The following is a 25,541-nucleotide window of genomic DNA, read 5'->3' on the forward strand; positions in this document are numbered from 1 at the left end:
ATATGACAGAGCTTCAGCACGAAAAGCTGTCTCACAGGAACATACTTCCATGTTAAACAAGCATCCATAATAGAATGATTACATATTCTTTAAAACTATTGGAAGCCATGTAATCAAAAAGTGTGCACAGATGACATTTTTCACAGGTCTAAAGAGGGCTTGAATTTTTAAGTTTTCAATTGACTCTTCTTTCTTTGGTTCAACTTGTTAAATTAGAACTTTTAATCTATCTAAATTCCAGTTTATTTATCTAAATTTCAGCCAGCTGCTAGAAAGAATATACGTTTAACTAGTATATCAGAGTATATCAGAGTCTGATGCTCACCAATCAGTTTCACTCTTCCTGAAGACAGCAATGTAGGATCATCTTTTTTGACATTATTTATTGAGTCATCTACTAGTTCTTTGATATGATCAATTCCTACAACTTGTCCTTTGGGACCAACCTGGAATAAAAATATACAGTTGAATAATTTCTGCTAGTTTTGGTTTATTTATAGAATCAGTATTTCCATCTCCTGAACCCATCTCTTTAAAATAAAAAGAAAAAAGGTTAAGTGGTAGCGTGTTTCCGCAACGTTATTAAAGCTACTGCTTAGAATCACACATTCTGACTGCTAGAAGCAACAGGAATTTAAAGCATGTCAGTACAGTTTCATAAATGCTTGTTATAGTCATATTTTATGAAGTGACTCAATTAAGTTATAGTATTAGTAGAGATTTCCTTTCTCACGTTTTAGAAGGTAAATTCTATCACATACATTTGTATTACCTGCAATAGGAAGCAAAAACTTCAAGGACAAAGATTAGAACTAATCTCCTTTCATGTTGAGTAAACTTACTTAAAGATTAAGGTTTTTCTAGAGTCGACCTTACTTTAAAGATAACAGTAAGCCCTGCATTTTGTTCTACGTTATCTCAAGGGTCCTATCCTTTCAGGAGCAAACCCAACAGTTAACAGCAAGGGACCAATACCCTTCATCTCTTGTATTCATCAATCTACTTTCAGATTTACAACTCTTCCACAGGAAGAGTGGAACTTTTGAGAGTTCACAAGTGACAATGCTCACAAGATATGTATATTGGGGGGGGGGGGGGGGGGGGGAGGAAACAGTCTCAGAACATGCATATACTTTTTACAGAAAAATCACTGTAACCAAAACTTCTGTTACAGGCTTTTCTTCTGTAATTGTGTCTTTTACTCCAGAGAAGTCATTCCAGTTTTAGAAAGAGGTGAAAAAAACCAAATTCTCAAAAAGCTGACTACTTTTGACAAGATCCAGTTCAAAGAACACAGTGGCAGAATGTGTCTTGGCAGCCCATGCTGTCATACAACTCTGTAGCTGAATGGCCACATTTGAAGGTATTGGTTATGTTTCTGTATCTTATATTTTAACCTTCCAAAAGCATGCAAGGCTAGTAATTGGTTATTATCAGTATCACGGGGATTTTTTTTCTGCTTCATTATGGACAAGACCTACGTTAAAAACATCAAAATAGCAGCATTGGCTCTTCTTTTTCAAGTGAAACAAGGCAGGCCTAGCTTTTGAAACAGAACATGAGACAGATGGCAAGTTTTCACTATGACAACCACAGGTTACTATTTGGAGGAATGCCTGGCAGTCAGCTGCATCAGAAGTTGGCAAAAGATCCAGTGTATTCCTGGTCTTCGACAAAGGGCAACTTCACAGAACTGAAAATTCAGCAAAATGGGCACAGCATGAAATAGCCTGATTTAAAGTAACAGAACCTCCTAAAAATGCCAGCAGCTTATTGTAATCCATTACGCTATTTCTGAATCCTCAGTCTAAACCGTCTCCGCCTATTGCCGTGGAACTTCAAAGCCTGTGTAATCAAGACAATAACAAAACGGTACAACTTTCCATGTCTCCACAGTATGTTTAGAATAGAAATATACCACACTCTTTCTTCATATAAATACAAGAATTCTGGAAAAAAAACCCCGCAATCATTCATTTAATTTTATTCACTTTTAAAGGTTGGTAGCAAATTATCTACAAAGCACACAAACTTAAATAAATTTATCATATTAGTTTAACAACAACAAAAAAAATCTTAAGCAGGCTTTACTAGTCTAAACAGACATAAGTTTTTCCCAGAAGAACCACAAATAAGATTATCATCATAGAAGTAAAACAGCCATGGCATCAACGTGCACCCAGATATTTGTGGCCCAGATGTAAATCGCTCAATCTAGATCTCCAGCAGACTGAGAAGCAAAATCCACATGATTCAGCAAGAACATCCCAAGAAGATCTCCAAGACAATTGAATTTTGGTAGCAAAAGCCTTTAACAAAAGCTTGAAAGTAGTACATTATACGGAATGATGGCAATGTTAGCTTTCTTCTTCTGTGAAGTTGTTTCTGAGACAGAGCAATATATAGTGACTTGTCTGCAGTCATTCAACTGGATGAAGTTAGGTCCATATTACACAGTAATAATGCTATCAAACAGAAAAAAAGCATTTCTCCAACACTCTTCATAAAACACACGTCTGTAAAGCATTCCATAATATACCACCAAGAAGAAAAATGCAGCAGGGTTTAAGAGGATCATTCATATGGCAATGTAAGAAGTGTGCTTGACCTCAGCCCAACTGAAATGAGATTTCCTTTCTGTCATAATTCTGACTTCTCTGCAGAATTTTTTCAGCTTTTTAAAAATAGCTATTTTAAAAGAAAAAAGGGCACAACTAGATAGATCACATACCTTATCTAATATGGTTATTCCTGGATGCGTTCATTTTTTTAAATGAGAAAATAAACATAATTTTGAAAAAAGCTTTAACTCTTGTAGAACAGGAATTATGATACATGCTACTAGCACTTGATAACTGACCCCAAGGTTAGAACAAAAATAATAAGTAGAATATGGAAGAAATGCCATTTTAGATTTCTACTAAGCTGCAGTTTAACTCGTTTCACTTGTAATTTCTTTTAATATGGCCGTTAACAAGGGAAAAAAAAAAAGTCAAGTCTTTTGCTTATACATTATCTAGTCCTAAACATCTAATTCTTAGTATAGGAAACCAAAAATGATCTCAGACTCAACAGATAGGTCCCAGAAAACAATAAAATCATTACCATATTCCAAATTAACTTCTCAGACAAAAAAAAAAAGCATCAAGCTGGAAGTTTAATGAAGGTTGCTGCTAGCTATAAAGCATCGATAAAAATCTTGAAATGGAGAAGGGAAAACTGGTAACATACCACTACATAAATCAGTCTGACAATACTGTGGTTATAGCCATCATGAAACAATTTCTTTCATCTTTTTTTCCCTTGATGTAAGATGGGATGGAAGCATAGAAAAATTCCTTACGTAGAGGCTGAACAACCCAGAGATGACGTTACTTAGCAAAGACATAAAAAGAATATAAATTAACATCTAACTTAGAAAAAGTTAGATTTGTATTGTATTGACTCTCCCAATATGCAGTAACAAGAATAAAGTGAAATTTTCAGTTCAAAGACAAATAATTTATATACGCACAGTATAGAATTAACCTATGGAAATAGGATTCTCTTAAGCCTTGCTAAGCTCTCAACCCAGCAGAAAGACAAGACAATTGGTCATAATGAGAACATTCAGTCACACAAGATAAGGTAAAAATCGTGGTTGGACAGGACAAACACCTCCCTCCTCCAAGGTATAAAGCAGTCACTGAAAGTGTAATCAAGAAAAAGCTTCCCATCTAGGCAGTTTCTTCACTACCATAGGATTTACTGGACCCTTTTACTTAAGCATCTAGTATCAGCTACAACAAGAAATAGATACTGCTTGCACAAGGAGAATACTTTATTTCCTATGTAATCTACTTCAGTCCACTGTAAGAAGCTTGCTTTTTTATCTTTTATTCAGAGTTATACTGCAATTCAAACAGTTCTGATGGTTGAGTGATGACACTAGATTTCTCACCATTCGTGAAAAGCATGCCGTAAGGATTCCACTTCCAGATCCTACATCAAGTGCTTTGGCTCCTTCATGTAACTGATCAGACAGAAGTTCAAGAGCATATGCATGCTGAGAGAGAGACAGAGAGAGAGAGAAAGAAAGAGAGAAAGAAAGAAAACTTTGTAATGTTTTGAGTTTGTTTTACCTAACACATGTTCATTTCTTCAGTGTTTTCAGGCAATACACAGCAGAGGGTTAGCATAAGAAATTTCAGAACTATTTGACCACACACACAAACACACACATACAAAAGAAAGTTAACTATATAATACATATTTGTAGTTATTTCACTTACTCCAACCACATATAATCTTCTTCGCCAGGTTTCTAACACATGCTCAACTTAAATATAATTACTTGGGCAGACACCATAAAACAATTCAACACTTTTCAGGTCTGGCGGTTCTCATTATTCTGGTGGTACAGGGTCCGTAAATAACTTGGTATATGTCATAATATCATATGCATTGGAACATGCTGGCACTGATGCTAGTGATAAAGGAGGCAAGTTTGGAGGGCCAGAGAAAGGGGCTATTGTAGGTAAACTGCTTGCATTACCCGTACACTTGCTGAATCAAAGAGCAGGAAAAAGAAGTTGTCTTCTACACAGGCAGATAGGCAACAGGATTCATATATCACAGAATCACAGAAAGTGTATATGAAAGTATAGTAGCCTGCAGACACACTTTATAAGTAGTTTTAGTTTCTTATATGGTGGACTAACACACAGACTAAGTTTATGTTGTACACTAAAACAATTTTTGTTATTTAATGTTTAACAAATAGCCATTCTCAAGCCCTTAAGACTTAATTATTTCTGTATTCTGGCTGTGATAGATTAGAATATTTATTATTTTAGCATTTATTACAGGATACATTTTCCTTTTTGCTTCAACACTTCATATAATACAAATGGTAGGCATAGAATAATTGAAAATATAATGACTTAGGTGAATCAAAACTTTGAAAACATAGCTTATACTTATTTTATTATTTAACCACAGTTGCAGTATGTCTCTTTGTATCCGTGCATGCAATCGTTAACACTTTTATACAAAAAAAAGAGTTATTAATATAAATAGTTAGAAACATCCTAACCCTGCTAGGTAGGTTTCGACTAAAAAGTCAAAAGGAGAACACTTACCAACCTTTTAAAGCATTCCTTACTCTATGTTTTTCACTTCTCAAACACCACATGGACAAAATATATGCTTCTATTCATTCTTCATACCAAATAAGGAAACTTAGAAAAATTTATGTCTGTGCTACATATAGATGTACATAGGAACTGAAATCTCCCCTTAATGCTTTAATTAAGGCTCAGCCATGAATGCCCTGTTCTCAAGTCACTTGGTAACAAACCTGCATCTCAGTACGATGTATTTTTTTTTTTCCCCCTGTCTGGAGAATTAAAGACATCACATCAATAATGCACCACAGAAATCACTGTTATCCACTCCTGAACTCCTATCTTTTTGTAACTTATAGAGTCAGAGTAATTTAGTTTGGAAGGAACCTGTGGAAATTACGTGCTCCAACCCTTTTTCAAAGCAGGGACAACTTAAAATAGGCTGCTCAGGACTCTCTCCAGTCAGCTTCTCCATATTCCAAGAATGGAGATTCCACAATCTCTCTGGTAAACCTGTTCTTAGCACTTGACTACCATCACCGTGAAAAACGTTTTCCTAGTATCTAATCAGGATTTCCTTTGTTAAGTTTTTGTCCATTACTCCTCATCACATCATTGTGCATCTCCAAGAAAACTCTGGCTCAGTCTTCTCTGTATCTTTGCGCTAGGTGGTTCACATCATTACCACTATTAACCAACAGTTGATGAATTTGTTAGGATAAATATTTTATTTTAGAAGCATTTGGATTTTTATAAAATCATCTTCGTTGATCATGCAATTTTAAAGCTTACCATATGTGGAGCACTGATTGTTGCTTGGAAACCTGCAAAACCAGAAAAAGGAAGAGCATATTGGTACAACTGTTCAGAGAGTAGCCTTACCATTTTTATCTCGACTGTAAAATACAATACCTCAATTACTGTCCTCACTCAGGAACACTACACAAAAACAGTATTGGCTAAGTTACATAAATATTCTACTTTGGAAGTGAGGTGAGGTATGTCATCTACAAGTTGTGCCATGTCAACTCTGAAATGGGAAAAAAAAAGATATTCTAGCTTTGATATCAGTTATATTCCCCCTTTTTGGCACTATACTTCCTTAGCTTTGTCAAGGACATTCCATTTAAAGGATTAGTATTCCCCAGAACAATGCATTTCCTTTTTCTATTGGTCCCTATGTAAAAATGTGGATTTGTTAGTTTCAGTTTGACATAGTATGGACTATAAAATTCCTGGAGACAATGACCTCATCTGTTTTCCAAACAGCTTACATACACCTAAGGGAAAACATGGAAGAACACTCATCTGTGTTTACTTCTGTGGTGATATATCCAACTCTATATTTATCTTAAAAGATTTTCGAACTATCCTATCCAAATAATAAAACCTCACTACAACTCATGGGGACAGGGAGCAGGACAGGGAACAAGACCATTTAATTCATTCTCCTGCCTCAGAAAGGTAAAACTAGGGACTCAGGTGGGAAATAACTGTCCTATAAGCAGATCATTCCCGTTTAAAAACCTTACTTAATATCTATTTTTATATAAAATTCCCATGTAAAAGTTTAAAGATTTCCACACTGACCTCAACTGACTCATTTTTGTAAAGGAAGAGACCATCTCTGAAGTAAACCGGATACAAGGATGAATTAATAATTTAAAAGCCAACTAAACCAGCAAACAAATTGCTTACAGTTTAAAGAATAAATACATCTTTACACATGTTAATATTGACCTAAGACCATCAATTCACTTGATGAGTCCAAGTACACCAACTGCATACCACAACAAATTGAAACTTTGTACTTAAAAGATACTAAATAAACTGATAAAGAACTAAACACGCTCCCAAATTTTAAAAATTAAACCAACATTCTTAACATACATATGACAAAGGCAATTGCTGGTTCACAAATTAGAGCAAACAACCATTTTTACAAAAGAGTCTTACCTATAGACTGAGGAGAATCCATATAAGGGTTGTATTTCGCATAGTGGCAACGGTCTGTAGCCAGCATTACTTCAAATACCTTGTCTGATTTGATTATTCCATTTTCTAAAAATAATAATAATAATAAAATTGAAGATATTGTTTCTCTTCTACAATGTAAAAAGCACGTGAGATACAGGAATATATTCCTAAAATTGTGAAAAATCATGTTACCTAACCCTTTCTAATGTTCTAACCCTCATCAATATCAGAATTTAAGCTTTGATCTATAGATCAAACAGTGCTTAAGACTGAACTTTGAACAAGACTTTCCCAGCAGTTACAGATGCTTTTCTGAAACATTAGAGATGGCTTTCAAAGATCTGTCCCCTAGAAAAACTGAAGTTCATACCTTTTATATTCCTGAATTATAGCAGTTTCTTACTGAATTGGTAAACTAAACACCAAACGTGAGGTACTTCATACTTTTAAGAAATTACTTAAGAGATGAGTTATTGAGAAATATACAAAAGCAGCGTACAAGCGTGCAGCTACAGCATCCTTGCTTAGTATTCTATTTTCAAGTTTTGTTTCTCTTTTTTTGTTGGCAAAAAAGAAAATTCTTTTGTAAAAAACTCCTACATAATCAGAATTCTTACGCTGGGGCGGACTGAGGCCAAAGAGTATTCGCAGCAAAACACTCTGAATCTTTGTTCACTTTTCAAAATTAAATGTGAATGCACAAGCATGTAAAATGTCAGAAGCACTATGCAATGTGGTCATTTTTTCTTGTAACTTTTGTTTGTAAGTTTTTTTTTTTTTGTCATTATTTAAGTTCTGAAGAGATATTTAGGAGCAACAGAAAGCTTTGGAAAATAAACAGAAGAAAAACTAATCAATTGCATTAAAAGGAACACTTTAAACGCTAAATAACCAAAATGTCAATAGCAGAACACTTCACTGAACTACTGATTTTAAACAAGGAGGATTTCTTTGGAAAATTGTCTTTTTTTTTTTTTAAAGCATAATCTGGCTACTTGCGAAATATAGCCCAAAATGTAATAATATAAAAATCAGTTTGGGGTGTTTTTGCAAGATCGTCTCTATTGAAGTTGCATCAGTTTTTGAACATGCTACCAACATTAAATACCTCCTGTTGAGGCCTGGGCTAACCTCTGTAGAGGTTTTCTTGACTGCCTAAAGAGTGGTTGGAAGCACACCGATCACTTGCGGTTTTTCATTGGTTTTCCTCCCTACTACCTGGTGTCCTAGGCTTTCATTATCCTAGATAACAGATGCTTGACATTAGAAAGAAAAAAAGATATTTTGCTTTTTGTTTCAGAGACAATGTGTCAAGTAGGATTGGAATAAGAATATACTACCAAATGATAAAGAAGAGCATTACTTTAAGTTATTTCTGTATCTGATAACTCCCTAAAAAACAAATCATATTCTCTCCTACATCATATTACACATACCTTGTGCTTTGACTACAGTCCCAGTTAGAGGGAACACCTCTCTCACTCTTTCCCTCCCTCTCTCTCTCGCCTTCTTTGTGTATGTATGTGTGTGTGTGTTTGTGTATGTGTGTGATATATATACATATAGACACACACACGATAGATACTTATACCCACCCACCAACACAGAGGTACTGATGATATATGATAGTAAGAAAAAAAAGTCTTTTGCCCCAGCCACTTGGAATTACATATTAATTCTGGGAACTAAGCGTAGAAATCCAAAATTTTACTGTTAGCATCTTATTAGGTATCACCAAGAAGTACCTCTGGGATAAAATGTCCTTTCTGAAAAAAAGTCTTAATGTCATTTGCTTTCACTATTGGCTACAGCCAGCTTGGGTTCTGTTCAAAAACAGAGGGGCAGGAGAATAATCAAGAGCTGAGGATAACAGGAGTGAAGGGTCTTTGGAGGAGCTGGAAGAGCTGGAAAAAAAAAAAAACCAACAAAACCCCAAAAAACAAAAAAACAGCAGGTGAGGAACATTTTCATGAAAAAATCTAAAACAGTGATTTATTCCTTGATGCTATATTGTGCGGACAAACGCATACATTCTAGAAGCTATAGGTAATATCCATGCTTTCCTTTTGGGGCTTGGGGAAAAATATGTAGAGTATAACATGATCAAGGGCAACTGCAGATTAGGCCAAGCAAGGCCCTACTGTGAGGCAGAGAACCTCCTCCAGTTTTCAGTGGAGTTCCTCTAACCTGCTGTGACTGGAGGCTTTTCCAGCCCTCTTGTTTCACACAGCCCCTTAATCTGTTCTCTTTTTTTAAAAAAAAAAAACAAAAACAAAAAACACTCCATACCTGCCTCCCTAAGTAATTTCACTAAGTAAATTAGCATTTATGAAATTTTTCCTGCCTCCATTCTGTTATTTTGCTATATTTTCACCTATTCTTCTCCTTACTTTGTTTAATCAAAGAGCTCATTATTTCAGCCAGAACAATTATAACCTTACCAAGTGTGGTGCTTATGCATATTGACAAACGACCCAAAGAACTGAAAACGGTAGCTGCTAGTACTCTACAAAGACCCTCCATTCAGCAAGTACTCCTGAGATTTCACAAATGGTGGACTGCCTTTGAATAGTATTATCTTTTTCATCAGTAAATAAGAAGTTGAGCAAGTTATCCAAACTCAAAGTCCCCAGCAAAATCATGGGGAGAAGCAGGATCTCCTGTCTTAGCCATGTGCTTCAATTATCAGACAGTGCTCCCTCTTCATAAAAACACAGCCTCTCAATGATGATGTGGAATTACAGGGTTATCTTGTTATGCCCCAGTAGATTAATCGTACTTTTCAATTTTGTTTACTGTGCAATGGAGAAGAGTGGAGTACAAAAAATGAACTTTTAGAACATTGGTGTTATTAAGACCTGAAGTAAAAACAACAGTAAGCTTAAAGGAGGGAATTTAAAAAAAGCAATCAAACCCTAAATAGTAAAGGCAACATTGGCACTGTAGCAATTTTTTTCCCTGTTGATAACAAATTGAACTTTTCTTAGCCTAATGGTTGAACACAGAGCAGCTACAAGGTCCTGGAAATCAAATGAAAGACCTCTCCTTCCTCCAACAGTCAGTCCCAAGATGACCAAGAGCAAGTATCTTAATTGTCTGGAACAAATATCTAACAGTTTCTGAATTGCTCAGAAAACCTTCCCTAAAAAAAAATCCAATAATAAAAGTGTATATTGCAAAGAAGTCATTCCCCCTCCGTGCTATCTCTAATTGTCTTGTTTTTTGGCATTTAATAGTAAGTTATTTATTAATAAGTGTCTGTGCAAAACAGTTTCTAAATCTTAAAGGAAAGCTAGGTATGGCAGGAAAATCATTCACAATTAAATACATGTAGGCTGATTTTTCTTTTCAGTGCACACAGATCCTGCCTTCTTGGAAGTTAAGACAACTGCTTGGTTTCACAACTCTGATAATCAGGACTGAAAACAAATTAGATACTAAATTACAAAGCACTTACAAGCAAAGACCAATACTCAAACCAATTGGTTAGTTCAGAGTTCAAAATCGAAATCAAGCTCCATTTATTAGTTATACCAGCACAACCCCTAAGCTTCAAAGGGCTGAAGCTGTAAAGAAACTACTTCGGAGCATGGCATGGCCTGCAGAGTTCAAGAGTTATTCTGTACAGAGACTGTTGCAATGACAAATTGACATAATTGGAGCATGTTTTGAAAACTCATTCTGGTCTGCCTCTCTTCTACAAATAACACCATGAAAACAACAACAACAAAAAAGAGCTCACATAGCCGTCCTTGCATTTGAAGGTGTAAATATACCACTACTGAATGTAACCAGGGAAACAAGGCAGTTGACTGTCAGAGTTCAAGAAAAAAAGAGCCAGAACTTTGAAAGACACCACGGATTTGCAATAGGTAAACAATCTCTCTCTTTGTTGAGAGCCAAACACTGAAATGCTTATCTTCCCAAAAACTGCCTACACATCACTGATTGTATCCTGACTGTTGATCAAACAAGTTTCCAGCTAAACCATAAAGTGCTAGCAGTCAACATGTACATTAACATTAGCTTCTAGAACACAAAAGAAGGTGTCTCATTGTTCCATGATATAATCTAGCACACAAGCTTACCTATACAAACTATAAATGGTCCTGCTACTATGGTCTGTCACAGCTGAGGAACAGCTGCCGAGATACTTCCTGTCACAGGCTTCAGATGCACAAAATGCTCATGCAGATCCCAAAAGAATTTATTGTGAGACTATGTCAGCATCTACACAATTCAGCGTCTTCACAGGTGACTTTCCCCATAACTACTGCAAAGTACTTAATTTATGGAGGTGACTTTCCAATACAGCAGCAATACTTCAAATCACAGAGAGGTCTTAAAGTATCGTGCAAAGGACAGCCCTGTTTTGCAAAAGATGAAATCAAGTAGATGCAAATAACTTAAGTGACAAGTAATAGTTTTCAGATGTCTCCACCTGAGCCATACAAAACAACTAGCTACTTCCAGAAGGAAAATAGGCTGGAGTAGGACCACATCTTGATTTTCAAGTAACGTGAAGCTGGTTAGCGTTAAGCAGCTGATCAACTGACAGACAGTTTTAAGGCTTGGGTCTTTTTGGTGGGGAGAGGATGAAAAAAGCTGGAAAAGAAATTTAGTTAACAGAATTTTATTTCAGTAATGGGCATGGGAAGATTTCATTATAACCATGAAGACAAAGAAAACACTTGGCAGGAGAAATGATGGATCAGCATCCTGAGATATAAAAAAGGACACTGATCCTCAAACATACAAAGCTCTTTGTACGAAAGAAACTTAAAGTGTTTGCAAATGGGCATTTTTTTAAACCATGCATACATACAAACCTCTTGTGCTTTGCTGATGACTTAAGAGTATCTGCCTCAAACATTCAGCTTCAGGTCTGTTTTCACTATGACATGGCTTCAAAATACAGAAGGTTCGAACAGAAGGCTGCATACAGTTAACTTCTGGAAGGATGTCTAATAAGTTAAGATTATGCAGTACAGAGGCAGAATGACAAGAGGAAGAATGAGGAAAGTAAGGGACCATCAGAACTAATCTTGAGTCTAGAAAAGAACAAGGTCTCAGGGAATTCCCAAAGAGGCAGGAATTGAAAACAAACAAAATCCCCAAAAAACTAATTGCTACTCAAAACACATACATATGAAACCATGTGGGAACCAAAAGCTGGGTTCAATACAACAAATGAACGAGTATCCATCCTCAAGATACAGTTAAATACAAACTTACCTCCCATGATTTCACGTCTAATTTATGGGAGTATTCCTTGTCTATTTAATACTGATGAACTATACTCAAAACCAAACCGTCCATTTGACATAATAGGTAAGAGCTCTCTATTCATTTTCATGGATCTGAAAACCCACACATGACTAATTTAGACATATTTAAGCATACCTCTATTGCTCCCTTGTATTGTAGGCTAATGCTGCAAAGTATTCCCCCATTTTTCCTATGGGGATGGGGAGGGGAAAGACATGCTAGTTCTTTGCTTATTGCAATAAAGATACACACTGTAGAGCTAAAGTAGTCCTTAATAATGTCACATTCATTTAAATGGTCCTATCAATTTAAATAATCTGTATCAGCAGTTGAGCGTGCATGAAAGAATGAAGTGTCTTCAAGATTGGGTTCAGCCTGCAATTACACAGACTGCATTTTCCAATAAACTGTAAAGGCCTGAGTGAAGATGAGGAAGACTTTACCACTGAGCACTAGCAGCACATCTTGATCACTCTACATTTGAAGGGAATGAGCTTCACTTACAGATCACATGGGAAGCTAAAACCAAGGAGTTCAATACAAGGTGGCGAATAACTTGGCGCCTTGGTGGCGAGAACCATCAATAACAACAAAATTCTGTTGCAGATGTTAAGATAAACATATCCGGATAGGATAAAGAGATAAAGAACTCTCCTCACAGTCAGGCTTGAGGCAAGATTGCTCAATATCTTCAGTAAATCTAGGTACTGCACATCTCATACCTTATGGAACAGATTTCATGCATCAGCTTTGCCAGTCTGTTTTCAGAAAAGGCAATGCTGTCAAAATCAGCAGCCAGACCACATTGGCTGTCTGTGACAATGAAAGTGGCTTCATTAAAACAGGCACTGTACTATGCGAAAGCTGAGGAATACAGGAGACAATTATTCCGCTACAGAATAGCGAAAGACAAGCCCAACCTTTAGGGCATCCAAGAACGATTCTCTAGGCTGAGCCAACTAGTCTCCCAATGATGAATTCTGTCTTACATTTCCTCTGAAGCTTTGCTGCAACAGCAGAAAATAGTTCTTTGACTGCAATCTATTGTTCTGTGGCAACTCCATTAAAACGGAGAATCACCAAAGCCAACACTCCTAAAAACCATGAGAGCCAACTCCATTACTAAGTGCAGTGAGCTCTGCTATCTCCAGAAATTTCCCAAGCTAAAAAGATAAAACTTCACATATTAAAATAATATTTACAGAATATTAACAAATGTACAAAGTGAGATACAAAATGACATACAAAGCTGTCACACTAGTAGTACTAAGGAAGGACTTGTAAAGTTACACTTGTATGATTATCTTTTTTAGTTCTCGTCAGTGCAAGCATTTTTAATCTATTTTGTTTTTAAAGATCAATGTTGTAGCATTGGGTGCTGGAGTCTCAAAACATAACTCATAACTCAACCAATCCAGAAGGGACGTCCTTCCAAAAACGTACTGCCCTCAAGTCCTGAAAAAGTTTGCTCTCTTTTTGCCACAATTTGGGAATGTTAGTTTTATTCAAATCAAAACTAAAAGCATTACCACATGAGCTGAATTGTATTAATCAGCCTAAAGAAAAAAAATTTACTTAAAATTAAAAAATACTAACAAACATGACTTTTTATATTTGCAGAAACAGTCATTCAAAATAACACCAATATTTTGCAGTTTCTTCCCAAGGTTACAAATAGCTGTCAGTAAGCACTTTATACTACACCAGGGTAAAATGAACAGTACCATTAAAAGAAAATCTTGGAGTTATATTGAAACTAAAACATACCAGGTTCACACTTTTTAAACATGCTCACAAGCAACGGTAATCACCTGTAAGGGACAGATTTGCAAAATTATTTTCATTCTACTATGGATTATTAGGCAGCTTCTTACTACAAGAAAAATAGTATTACGTAATTAACCCCAACCAGAGACAAAAAAAATTATTTTTGAACAAGCAAAAGAAATAAATGTTTAATTAAGATCACTGATTCTAAAAAAGTGGTATTTTAAGCAGTCAGAAACATACTCCCTTTTTTTGGATAACTGAAGCTTTGGACTTTCTTTCACAGAATTTTGGGGTTGTGTGGGGAGAAAATAGGATATGTTTTTATCATTAGATTGACATCTTGCTAACATTTAGGGGAAAAAATATATATGCCAATAACACAGAACCAGTTAAGAATACAATCCTAATTTACATACAAATAAAATATGATTCCTTTTTGCAAGTTATTTTTTCTTTTTGTTAACATTTCTTACTTTCTGGAACGTTAAATTGGCTTGATTTATTGAAGGCCATCCTCTTGGAAGGTCAAGTAGAAATTCCTCCAAAATATTTGACTGGCACAAGCATATCACTAACACAATTAAATCACTAACAAAAAAAGTCTCATGACAACTCCTTAATTGAATTATGTGAACTATTTACTAACAAAATCAAAATTATTAGCCCTTCAAAAATAGCATTCCAGAATTCACACCTATGCCTCATGAGCCAGTAACTAATTCTAAGAAATTTTAAACGTTCTTAAACATATTAGTGGATGTGTTCATTTTTAATTTAAAAAAAAAAAGTTCAATTTTCAACTCTTTCATTATCCTGCCATGAGTTACAATGGTTACTCACTCCAGCCTCAATACAACACACATGTTAAAGGAGAGTCTGTTCACTGAATGCAAGCAATAGGCAGCATAATTGTACAGTCCAGGTATTAAGCAAACCAATAAAAACACTTAAGAACCCAAATTTCATTTTCAATTGCTGTTCCTTCTTCATTGTTACTCAAGTTATATTACTCCCCCTTGAGCACCATTAGTCTGTTGTAGAAGAGATCTGGATAACCCAAGGGAAACGATACGGAAGGAAAAAAAAAAATTATGTTCAGTGCTTGCTGAATCAAGCTTAGGCTCAGTAAAGCCAAATTGAACACTTTTATGTTCATGGCAGTTTGTAGAAAGAGATCTGTCCTCAGCAATCAGAAAACAGAATTCAGCAACAAAGGTGCAGATCCTTTGTTGATAAGCCTTCACTACAATGAAACTAATCGAGAAAGACAATACGATTTTTAATTATTTAATATCTGAATAATAAAACCCTCAGAAAAATATCTTCAGCATGTCTAAGAACATAATTCTCAATATTGTGAGAATTGAGATATGGCAATATTTGAAATGAATATTCATTAAAAATACAATTCACACTGAAGAAAAACAGAATCTGTCTCTCAAGTGTGCTATTAACTATTTTGGAATTTGAGATACCTTGTAAATGACAATTTACTAACGTTTATGATATAGTCCTATTAGTTGGGGAAAAGAAAGGAGGGTAGCAGGAAAAAAGCAGAAAAAAAGATGGTTGACAACATTATGCAGCACTTCAGTCACAGTCCAGTTAAATCACCTTCAAGCCTGACAATGTGGATTTGAAAGCATGTATACACGGTTATGACACCAGTGGCACAACATGATCAGAGAAACAGGCAAAGAATGATTCTCTTTTGGTGGCATACCATATAGCTTGTAGGAAAGAGAGGTGTTATAATGATACTTAATTAACTTTGATGGATTGTGAATTGGACAGAAACCAATTTTTCAGTTCTGCAGGTGGTGAAAAAAAGCTGATTTCCAAGACGGTGGAGTGTAAAAGCAATAAGACATGGCAAGAACCCAAATATGAAAGACAGAAGATTAAAATGAACCACTAGTGAAATGTAGACAATGTGGATATCAACAGATTAAGAGGGGAAAAGAGAGATAGTGATTTAGAATCTGAAGGTCTTCAAACAGCAAGATAATAGTAAATAAGTCACTAATTAGTCTTTTCCTTTTTTCTCAGCTCTATATGCTCGGCTCACCACAAAAAGGACCACTACTCACAGTTAAACATTTAAACACAACTGAGTATTTCAGTGTCAAGTATGATTTGTAACCCTCCAGTAAATTGCAGTTAGAAAATAGAAGAAAGTTTCTTAAAAGCGCTGTCAGCTCAAAGATTTTTGTTCTAATTATTTAGGGGGAAACGGCGTTCAGGTTTGAAGACACATACTTCAACTTTTTTCTGGTAGGAAAGAGCAAAGATTTAAATAATTGCAAAAGATGAAAATTATAATTTTAAAATTGCTCTAACACTGGAAGAATCAAACATTCAGTTAAAAAAAAGATTTTTTTTTAAAAAGGAGAAGTAGTCTCAAAAGATACTGGAAAACAAAGTACCTGAACACCTGGAGGAACAGCGTATTTAAGGACAGCATTTTTGTTGTGAAGACAAAAGTGTTAACATTTAAAGTAACTTTATATGTCACAAATTGTACACCTACAACGCCTCAAATTCATGGTGCAAAAACATGTCTACAGAACACTGAGAAAATAGCTAAAAAATTAAAAAGCCACATAACATTCTTCAATCACTTGTCTCTAAGCATGCACTGGAAAATATGCAGGTTTCCAGGGCCCTCTTCATTAGTTTGCACCTTTTAAAGGCATGAAAACAAAGACAAGGCTTGTAAGGAACAGCTGCCTAAGTCTGCATGCAAACACACGCAAGCACTCCGCACTACTCTTAACACAATGACTGTTACCATCATAGAACAAGCTACTTCCACAGTTAAGGCAACAGTGAATTGAGCACATGCCAATATAACTTCATGAAACTAGAACACTTTATTGTCACAAGACAGAAGCATCTGTAGCTGTCAATAACAACCTCTAATAAAAAAAAAAAAACTTTACAGTTCTTTTACAAAAAAAGAAAGCCTAGCTTACAGGAGTTTTCCATTGATACTTTTATTTGAAAGCAAGAACAGTTTAAGAAGTTCGCACTTTTCCTGGCCCACTTGTAACTATACCAAAGTTCACTGCTTCTCTAACTGTAACAGTACAACCGCTTACTGATTTTGAGAGGTTTAAACCTCGAATTTTTTTTTTTTTTTTTTGGAATGAGGAGTGAGGAGAAAGTGACCCAGTCTTACAACACAGCCTCCCTCACAAGCTTTTCTCTCGGTACTAGCAGTGAAGGGACAACTTGTGGCATGAGGGCAGGTGCAAGAACCTCTCAATCAGGCTTCGTTGTGGAAGAAAACATATTGCGTCACTACACTGCAAGTTGTTTTCTTTATTTTAATTTTCAAAGTTACGCAAATTACTTACACACAAAATTACTAGATTACGCATGCACAAACTACACACTAAAACAACATCAAATTATCTGGCTGATATTCTTATGTCTAGCATAAAAGGCTGCAGAGCTGTTTTGCTCTTTTTAGAGCAACAATTTTAACACACTGAGGGATCTACTGTTGGAAATGAACGCTCTAGAACATTTTAGTCTTTTTGTAGCCAATGATTTGTTTAAGCCTGTTAAGAATATCTCTCTAAAAGAATTATGTATCAAATAAAATGGTACTTTCTTCTAATTTTTTTTCCCTGACTACAGTAACAAGTTATCACCTTACCTGGAGAACTCTTATGTAAAATTTCTGGTCTTAATCCTGCAACTGCTGAGGTGTGGTAAAGCCCTACACCATCACCGCACTGCCACTTATGTCAACAAAAGAGTGATCAGCAACACAGTCCTGCTAGAAGACCAAAAGCCTCTAGGCCTTTGGAACGTTTTACTTCCAATTCACTTTTTACTGCCACTCAAAACATTTTGGGATAAATAGGCAAAGTAAGGGAAAAGATTTACAGCCTGCAATTTTCCAGGTAGTTACTATCACTTAATATTTTGAGATTGAAATCTTAAACTTCCAGTTTACTCTTCTTTTTATATGTGATGGGATTATGGGTGATGTTGTTGTCTTCTTAGTATAATGGGTTTAAACTTATTTTTGTTTTTAAGTTTGCAAGGCCCTAAACAGTTTCCATGCGTTGAAATGCACTGTCATTGCTTTCTTCAGTAAAGAAATCAGTTTTGCCTTCAGGTTTTCAGAGCTGTAAACAATTCTAGGCAATAATCACTTTTTAGATACATTTAGGAGCTTGAAATCCACTTTTACATCAGAAAGGTTTCTCCTGCACTGTAAGAAAACTTACATCAGAGCTTCACTAGAACATTATCTCTAGCCCTTACAGTTTGGAGGAAAAAAAAAAAAAAGGCATTGCAACTCTAACTAGAAAAGTGATTATCCTTTTCTTAAACAGGCAATTTTTACAGTGAAACTGAAAATCATTTCAGCATATATTGTTCTATCAGTGATGGGGAAAAAAAAGCTGAAAAAGCTCAGAGGATCAGAGGATCTAAGATAAGCAGAATGGAGAAAATAGCAAAGGATGATTTTCCTCCGTCTCTGAAATAATGAGGAGGCCAGACAGCTGAAGTTGCCTATAGCCTAGCAGCATCAGCAGAGTAACAGATAACTGTTGTAATACCAGCTCCAAGTCTACATCTTTTTACATCTACAACTGGATATGAGGAAAGGGAGGGAAAGACTCTTCTGCTAGGATTCAAGAAAGGGACACTACATGTGTATCTAATACACACTAATAAGAGACTAATAGAAAAAAAAAAAAAACAGAACCTCAGAGCAGGAAAGAGGTATCTTTATTACCCTATCCCTCTCAGCTTGGATCACATGTATCGATCCTGCATCCTCCCTCAGGCTACAGGTCACTACAGTACATTAGTGAGGAGCAACCATCCAATACCTCCCACGTTCAGCACGGGGACAGCACAAGCCTTAGATAAAGGCAAGGAACGCCTAGTCCCAGGCGGACCCTGGAAAGCTAGGTGACAGTATGAGTCTGCCACACCTTTACTGCTACTGTCCCTTCCCAGTGGCCCACCTCCTCGAAATAAGCATCTCGGGACTAGAGCCAAGACAGTGCTCCACATTTCACGTGTAGATTGTTGTCATCACACACCTCCTTCGTCCCCAGCAAAAAACATTCTTTCGCTTATCAGCCTTTCGGTGGGTTTCGCAGACCAGGCCAGCTCCCACTGCATTTGGTGCCCGACGGGCGGTCGCCGCGCCCGCTGACTCCTCCTCTCACCCCCCGCCAAGGGCCGCGGGGCGCCCTCTCGAGAGGCGGGCGGCGGGAGCGCTGACCCGGGCTGATGCGGCCAGAGCTCAGCGAGAGGGACGGCCGAGCCGGGCAGGACGCCGCGGACAGGGAGCCCGGTCGGTGCGGCGGAGCACGGCCCCGCCTCAGCTCGCACACGGCGGTTACGGGCAGGCGGCGACGGGAGCGGGGCGGGGGGGGGGGGGAAGGCAGCTGGTTGACAACAGCCACCGCCGGCGCCGCACAGCGCTTCCCCTTCGAGACTGCCGTCGGCGCCGCCCCTCCCGCCGCATCTCCTCCCGCAACAACAGCCCGGGCCCGCCCTGCGCCAGCGGCCGCCGCCCTCCGCCCGGCTGCGGGACGGCGGCGGCGGCGCTCGCCGCGCCCTCCCGGGAGGGACCCGGACGGACACCCAGGCACACACCCCCCAGCCGGGCGCCGCCTTCGCCTCCTCCCCGCGCCGACGCCGCTCCTTGACAGTTGGCGGCTCGGCTCGCGCCGCGGGAATGCGAAGTGCGTGTGCCCGAGCGGCCGCTAACGGTCACGGCGCGGCTGAGGGGAGAGGGGGAAGGAGTCCCCGGGCAGCGGCGACCGGCGGCCCCGCCCGCGCCCCCGCGCCGCAGACTCACTGCGGAGGTTGTGGATGAGCTCGGAGTGGCTGGCGCCTCCCGACTTCCAGGCCATCGCTAGACACACTCTGCGGAGCAGGTAGAGAGCCGCCTTCAGCGCCGCGACTGCGCACAGCAGCTTCCCCAGGAAGGACACAACCTCCAGCGCCGACACAGGCACCGCCTCCTCGCCTCCGCCCCCCCCCGCCGCCGCCGCTGCGGCTGCCGCGCGCCCGCCGGAGGGAGGGGCCACGCGCCCACCGCCCCGCGCGCCGGACATTCTCCGGCCAGCGCCAGCGCCGCCGGCCCGCGCTGTTCCCCCCCCCCCCCTCCGCCCGCGCGCATGCGCGCCCATCGTGCCGGGGGGGCTTCGGGGCGGGGGGGAAGGTGCGCGGGGACGGTTATTCGGCCCGCGGGGGCGGCGGGGTGGGGGGGGGGGAGGTGCAGAGGCCGGCGGCGCTGCTTGGGGCTTTAAATGGAGCCCGCGGGGCGGCTCCTTCTCCTCTCTCCCTGGGGCCCGTGGATAGGGACATATTTGGAGGCGGGGGGCGGCTGTCTTAGCTGTCAGGCCCCGCTCGAGGCCGGTGGTTCGTGGTGAGGTTTGGCCGCCCCGCTGGACTTAAGCCGGATCCGTCCGCCGGGGTGCTGGGACCCCCTGCGCAGCCCCCACGCTGCTTAAGCAGCCAGCGCTTGGGACGCAAACTGGTCAGAGGGGCCCTGTGTTCCGTTACGGTCTCAGCACCTGAGGATACGCGACTGTACTTGCCTCCCCGAGGCTTTGTAAAGTCCTCGGGCCAGCGCTGGGGATGTGGAGCGCCTACGTGACTCGCCCAAGGTCACGGAGTACACGCGGAGCCAAGGCACTGCTCGCTCTCTGTAGCATCTTTCTGAAGCCTGCTTTTCCGACCTGAGGCCTGCCTCTTCCCTTCTTCACGGTTCTAGCCTGCGGTGCAACTTACGGGGTTTTAGTAGTTACTCTGACTTACGTGTTTCGGTTGTTTTTGTGCTTAACAGTGAGGGTTCGGCTTTTTTGCTGCGCCTGAAAAACGTGCCTTTCTGCCGAGGGTTTAACAGTAGAAATGAACTTTCAAACGTGTTTGTTAATTAGCTTAAGAGTTCAACCGACGAACGCCCGAGCTGTTAGAACCGCACGCCTGCGGTTTTCTTCTGCGCGGCCGCTCCCGTTTTTGCCGCGCTGGGGGCGCGGAGCAGCCGCTTGGCACGCGCCGCCTTCCGTTGCCGCTCAGCCCGGCCGCGCCCCGTTGCCACGGCGCCAGCGGGGCGGGGCCGCCCGGACGCAGCGCGACCGTTGCGACGGAGCCGATTATCCCCGGCGCGCGGCGCGTGGTTTGCATGGAGCGCGCCTATTGGCCCGGATGAGCCCACAGTGAAGTGCAGCGGTACGTGCTGGAGGCTGCCATTGGTTAGAGTGCGCGGGCCGGGGGCGCCCCGCCCCGCCTCACCCCTCCCCTGCCCGGCCGCGCTTCCCATCCGGGCCAGCTCGGGAAACAGGTCTCTGCGAAATAAGCCTTGCGGTCCGCCGGCGTGTGTCAGGTACACAGCGTGTTTCTGGGGAATTTTACGTTAGCTACGGAACTACTCCGACAGGCGGCCTTCATTTTGCGCTGTGCTCAGGTCACAAGAAGGATAGAGGGAAAAAAAATGCAGGAATCAGTTTAAACTAATCTGACATCACCTCGTCACTGCACGATTACTGCACAGTGTCGCTGGAGGGTGGGAGGAAAGTTGCTGGGGTGCCCTGCTTGAGCACTGCTTTCTGTGATGGGGTGGGATTTTTTTTTTTTTGCGTTATATTCTGAACTTTCAGGAATCCTAATACTTGTCTGAGGATTTCCTTACAGCATTCTCGTAGGCTTTTTTAATGCTTTTAATGCTAATTATACTAAAAAAATTGAACGTTTTTAATGTTCCTCTTTTAACAGAGTTGTGTAAAATCGAACAACTGACAATCACTGTGTGTGGGGGGGTGAAATGATTACAAACAGCTAGGAAAAAGAAAACGTCATTGAAAACCTGGAAAATAATGCTGAAAATGAGAAGGGATAGAGTGTTATGGGAGTTTGCACCTGCATTTATGGCTAAGTACCATCTTGTGTGACTATCAAAGATCTCTTAATAGTGTAGTATTGTTTATAAATAACAAAGTATAATTTTCATCGGTTTTATTAGGTATTGAAATAAGATGCTTATCATCAGAATTAAGGTGGGTTATTTTTAACAGAATTTACTAAAAGCTAATGTAGAACAATGTACACTTTCCCTTTGTAAATTATGTACTAAAATTTCTTTTAAAAGGAGTCTGGATCACAAGATCAGTGACTCAGAAATTAATAAATGCCAAACTGACAGTTTGTATACAGCCTTTACTCTGTCCCAATGTGTGCACACAATGAGGCAGTAATTTTAAGGGGAAAGGTAGTACCTCCATGTCTTCCTACTGCCTGTATCGTAATGCAGAAAATAATCTCATACAGTCAGGTGGGCATTCCTGGGTATTCCTAAACCCTTTGATGCTTAATTTTGCCTCTAGTTTTTATTTTAGCTAATTATTTAAATGTGATTTTATTGGTCTTAAGGGAAAGGGGAAAAATCCGCTTTTACAGACAATTGCAGAGACTACTGTCAATGCTGGAACTCTCACATTTATGCCCCCTTCTGGTCTCTGTGAGTGAACTTTCTCAGGCAGTCACACACCGGAGACTGCAATTTTGCCGTGCTCTGAACCAGGTGCAACACTATAGTTGCATCATCTACCTATTACCAGACAACAGTTTCCAGTCTACCCTCTTGAAACATGAGAATAGTGATGTGTAACTATAAAAACTCTGGCCATGTCAATAATATGTAGTATGAAACATTAGAGAAAAGTAGTATTTCAAGCTACCTATGTGCATACTTAGACTTGTCCTGTGCTTTTTAGGGAGATTTCCAGTCGACTTCTTTCCTGACTTACTGTACAAGAAAAATCCATTGATACTGTCATAGTGAGCCCCCAGGCTTTCAGTGTTCATTCAGTTTATCTTCTGAAGAATGTTTTCCCCTTCTCAAGAAAATTCTCTTTTGGAATCACTTTCTGTATTCAGTACAATTACTGCACAGTTACAGCTATAACTGTGATAACTTCATGTCTTGGGTAAGATCTTCAGCCAAACTCTAGAACTCTCCTGAAAAATAAGAAATGAGTTAAGGTACCTGCCCAGGCCACCTGAACTCTTTCCCCAGTGACTCACAGTAGCCAAACCAATTGCAGTGCTCCAAGCACATGTAGCTGGTATCGAGGGTGAGTGTTTCAGCTGAAACAGCTTGGTAGAGCTGTAATAGAGATTTGCAGCAATCTGGGAAGGCAAATGCAAGGCATTTTAAGCATAAAAGATGAGCTTCTCCACTTGATACTGGTGTGAAAGGAGGGCCAGGGTAGCTTGTAAAATCCGAAATAGCAAATGTCTAAACTACACTTGCATAAGTTATCTGAGCAATAAGGTAAAGGGGTCCTCTTACCAAAGAGATTGTAAGAGGGAGTGGTATATTATCTTTAGGATTACTGATGAGCAAAATCCTAGAATACAGATGATATAATGTGCTGATGTGGAAAATTATCATCAAATTAAATATTGTATATAGGGGTTCATTAACAGCTAGAAAGCTATGCACTTAATATGCTGTCATGGCCAGATAAAAATAACGCAGCTTATATCCTTTCAGTGAAGGAGAGTGAGAACAACATATCCTCCGACAGATATAAATTCAAAGATTGTATTGTTCCTTAAAGACATTCCTGAGGGCTGCTGTAATGCAGATGTCTTCCTTGGTACAAGTCCAGCTATGATCTTCAGGGCAACTGCAGCTTCCTCAGATGTATCCAAATGATCTCAGGCTTAGGATGCTCCCTGCAGTAGGTATGTCCTTTGAGATCCCAAAAGTCTCTTGGCCCTATAATACTCTCTTTGGCCTTACCCCAGCTGCACATGTACAGCCCTGTTACCTGCCACAAGGCAGATAATGGATTCCAAGAGCTCAATCACAAACTCTTTTTGCCACTAAAAGAGTCTACCGCTTAGTGGTAAATTTGCCGCTAAGGAGAGCAAGCAGCACAATGGTCTCAGCAGGGCTGGTCAGCCACCTTGTTTGGGGAATCATGGTTCCAACGTCACAGGCGGTAAGAGATACGTCTCAGCAACCCGTGGATGTATTAAAGTGTAACCATGTTTCTGGAGGTCGCCATCCTGTCACAGCGGCTTCTGAAAACAGCTGTGCGCCTAGTAATGGGACTACATCTTTCTGCAGAAGACTAAGAGCAGCTAAATTCAACATCAAAGGACACATGCAGCCTGTATGGAAGATACAGATAATATCTTCTGTGAGAGAATCCATCCTGGGAGAGATAAGCCTCTTCCAACTGCTCACCACACACATGCTTCATCTCATGATTGTTAGTCGCAGTGAAGGGAATAAGGCGGAGGTGGGAATCTGCTTTTCCAGCTAGGACCTTATCTAGAGCAAATCTGGCAGTTGTCCCATATACACACCAGCTCCCATCCACAGACTTCCCAGACCTCTTCCATCTGGTTCTTCTAATCGTGGAGACTGATCCCCTGCTTCATTCTGTATTCTCTATCCATTTTCTCCCAAGCATGATTTGGGGGCTACTCTATGTTCCATGCGAGATTCCCAGCCTGTCCCACCATACATAGAGGTCTTTCCTCTGGTATCTAGGGGGCCAGGAGAGAAGGAAGGAAGTCATGGAGTTAAAGGAATTCCCAAAGGCCAGCAAGCACAGAGAATAAGCAGACATTGTAAAAACACACAAAAATACTTAATAGTTTTAAATGCAAAAGACATCTTCTGTTGTCAGATGCAAGCAAACTGCATTACTCCCACATAGAGAGGCTGCTGGCAATAAATGAGTTGGCCTATACTTAAAAGCATTCCAGGGATACTTACCCATTGGGAGACCAAAACACAAGAGAAAACATTTACATACAAACTGACTCTTCTTACCAGGACCAGCTCAAATTAGAATGAAGCCTGTCACAGAGCACAGAGAAAAAGCCCACCTTTGTTTGCTAGGAACATGCAGAATTGCGCAAAAGCTTTCAAACCAGTTGTGCCACTGGCTGCCTATTGGCTATGTTCTTGGCATGACTGTTCAGAGAGAGAGAAGAACACAAGCATGGGCCATCCAAAATGAAATCTGGGGTAGCTTGGATGGTTACCAGGCACCTGTGAAATAAATGGTGTTTGGCTCTGCTGGTTCCTAGGAGCTTTAAGACAAGTCAATTTGCCGTAAAGGCACCTGAGAAACTGAAGCACACCAATAGCATCAGGATGCACCCATCTGTGCAATAAACAAACATGAAGGTCACTAACTCTTTCTGCTCTATGACCCTAGGCCGTGAGTCCCCTTTTTAACTTATTAAAAACATCTGTAGTAAGATAATCCTCTGAAAAAACCACAAACATTCTGTGCTATGTTGGAAGACAAACTTTAAAAAGAGATGTTTTTTAGATACGTTTAGTTCCGTGAAACCTCTCTATCTGCTCTTACACCCAGCATTTCTTTATCTTCTTCCCCTCACCTGTGC

General features: G+C 39.9%; 1 protein-coding gene across 4 annotated transcripts in view; it reads right to left on the reverse strand.

Annotated features, from left to right (window-relative positions):
• The window catches only part of PCMT1 (protein-L-isoaspartate (D-aspartate) O-methyltransferase), a 36,697-nt gene extending 16,479 nt beyond the window's left edge, over positions 1–20,218 (reverse strand). For 2 of the 4 annotated variants that reach the window (XM_068938760.1, XM_068938761.1), the window contains exons 1-5: positions 19,960–20,218; positions 7,062–7,166; positions 5,898–5,929; positions 3,941–4,045; positions 326–446 (exon numbers count right to left, since the gene is read on the reverse strand). In XM_068938760.1, coding sequence (XP_068794861.1) covers positions 326–446; positions 3,941–4,045; positions 5,898–5,929; positions 7,062–7,166; positions 19,960–20,218 — 622 coding nt within the window. Of the gene's footprint in view, positions 1–325; positions 447–3,940; positions 4,046–5,897; positions 5,930–7,061; positions 7,167–14,117; positions 14,162–19,959 lie in introns of all 4 variants that reach the window. The other 2 variants (XM_068938763.1, XM_068938762.1) reach the window with 2 other exon arrangements.
• Between the last annotated feature and the right edge of the window lie 5,323 nt (positions 20,219–25,541).

This window comes from Struthio camelus, chromosome 3 (genome assembly GCF_040807025.1).
Source record: "Struthio camelus isolate bStrCam1 chromosome 3, bStrCam1.hap1, whole genome shotgun sequence".
NCBI classification, from domain to species: domain Eukaryota; kingdom Metazoa; phylum Chordata; class Aves; order Struthioniformes; family Struthionidae; genus Struthio; species Struthio camelus.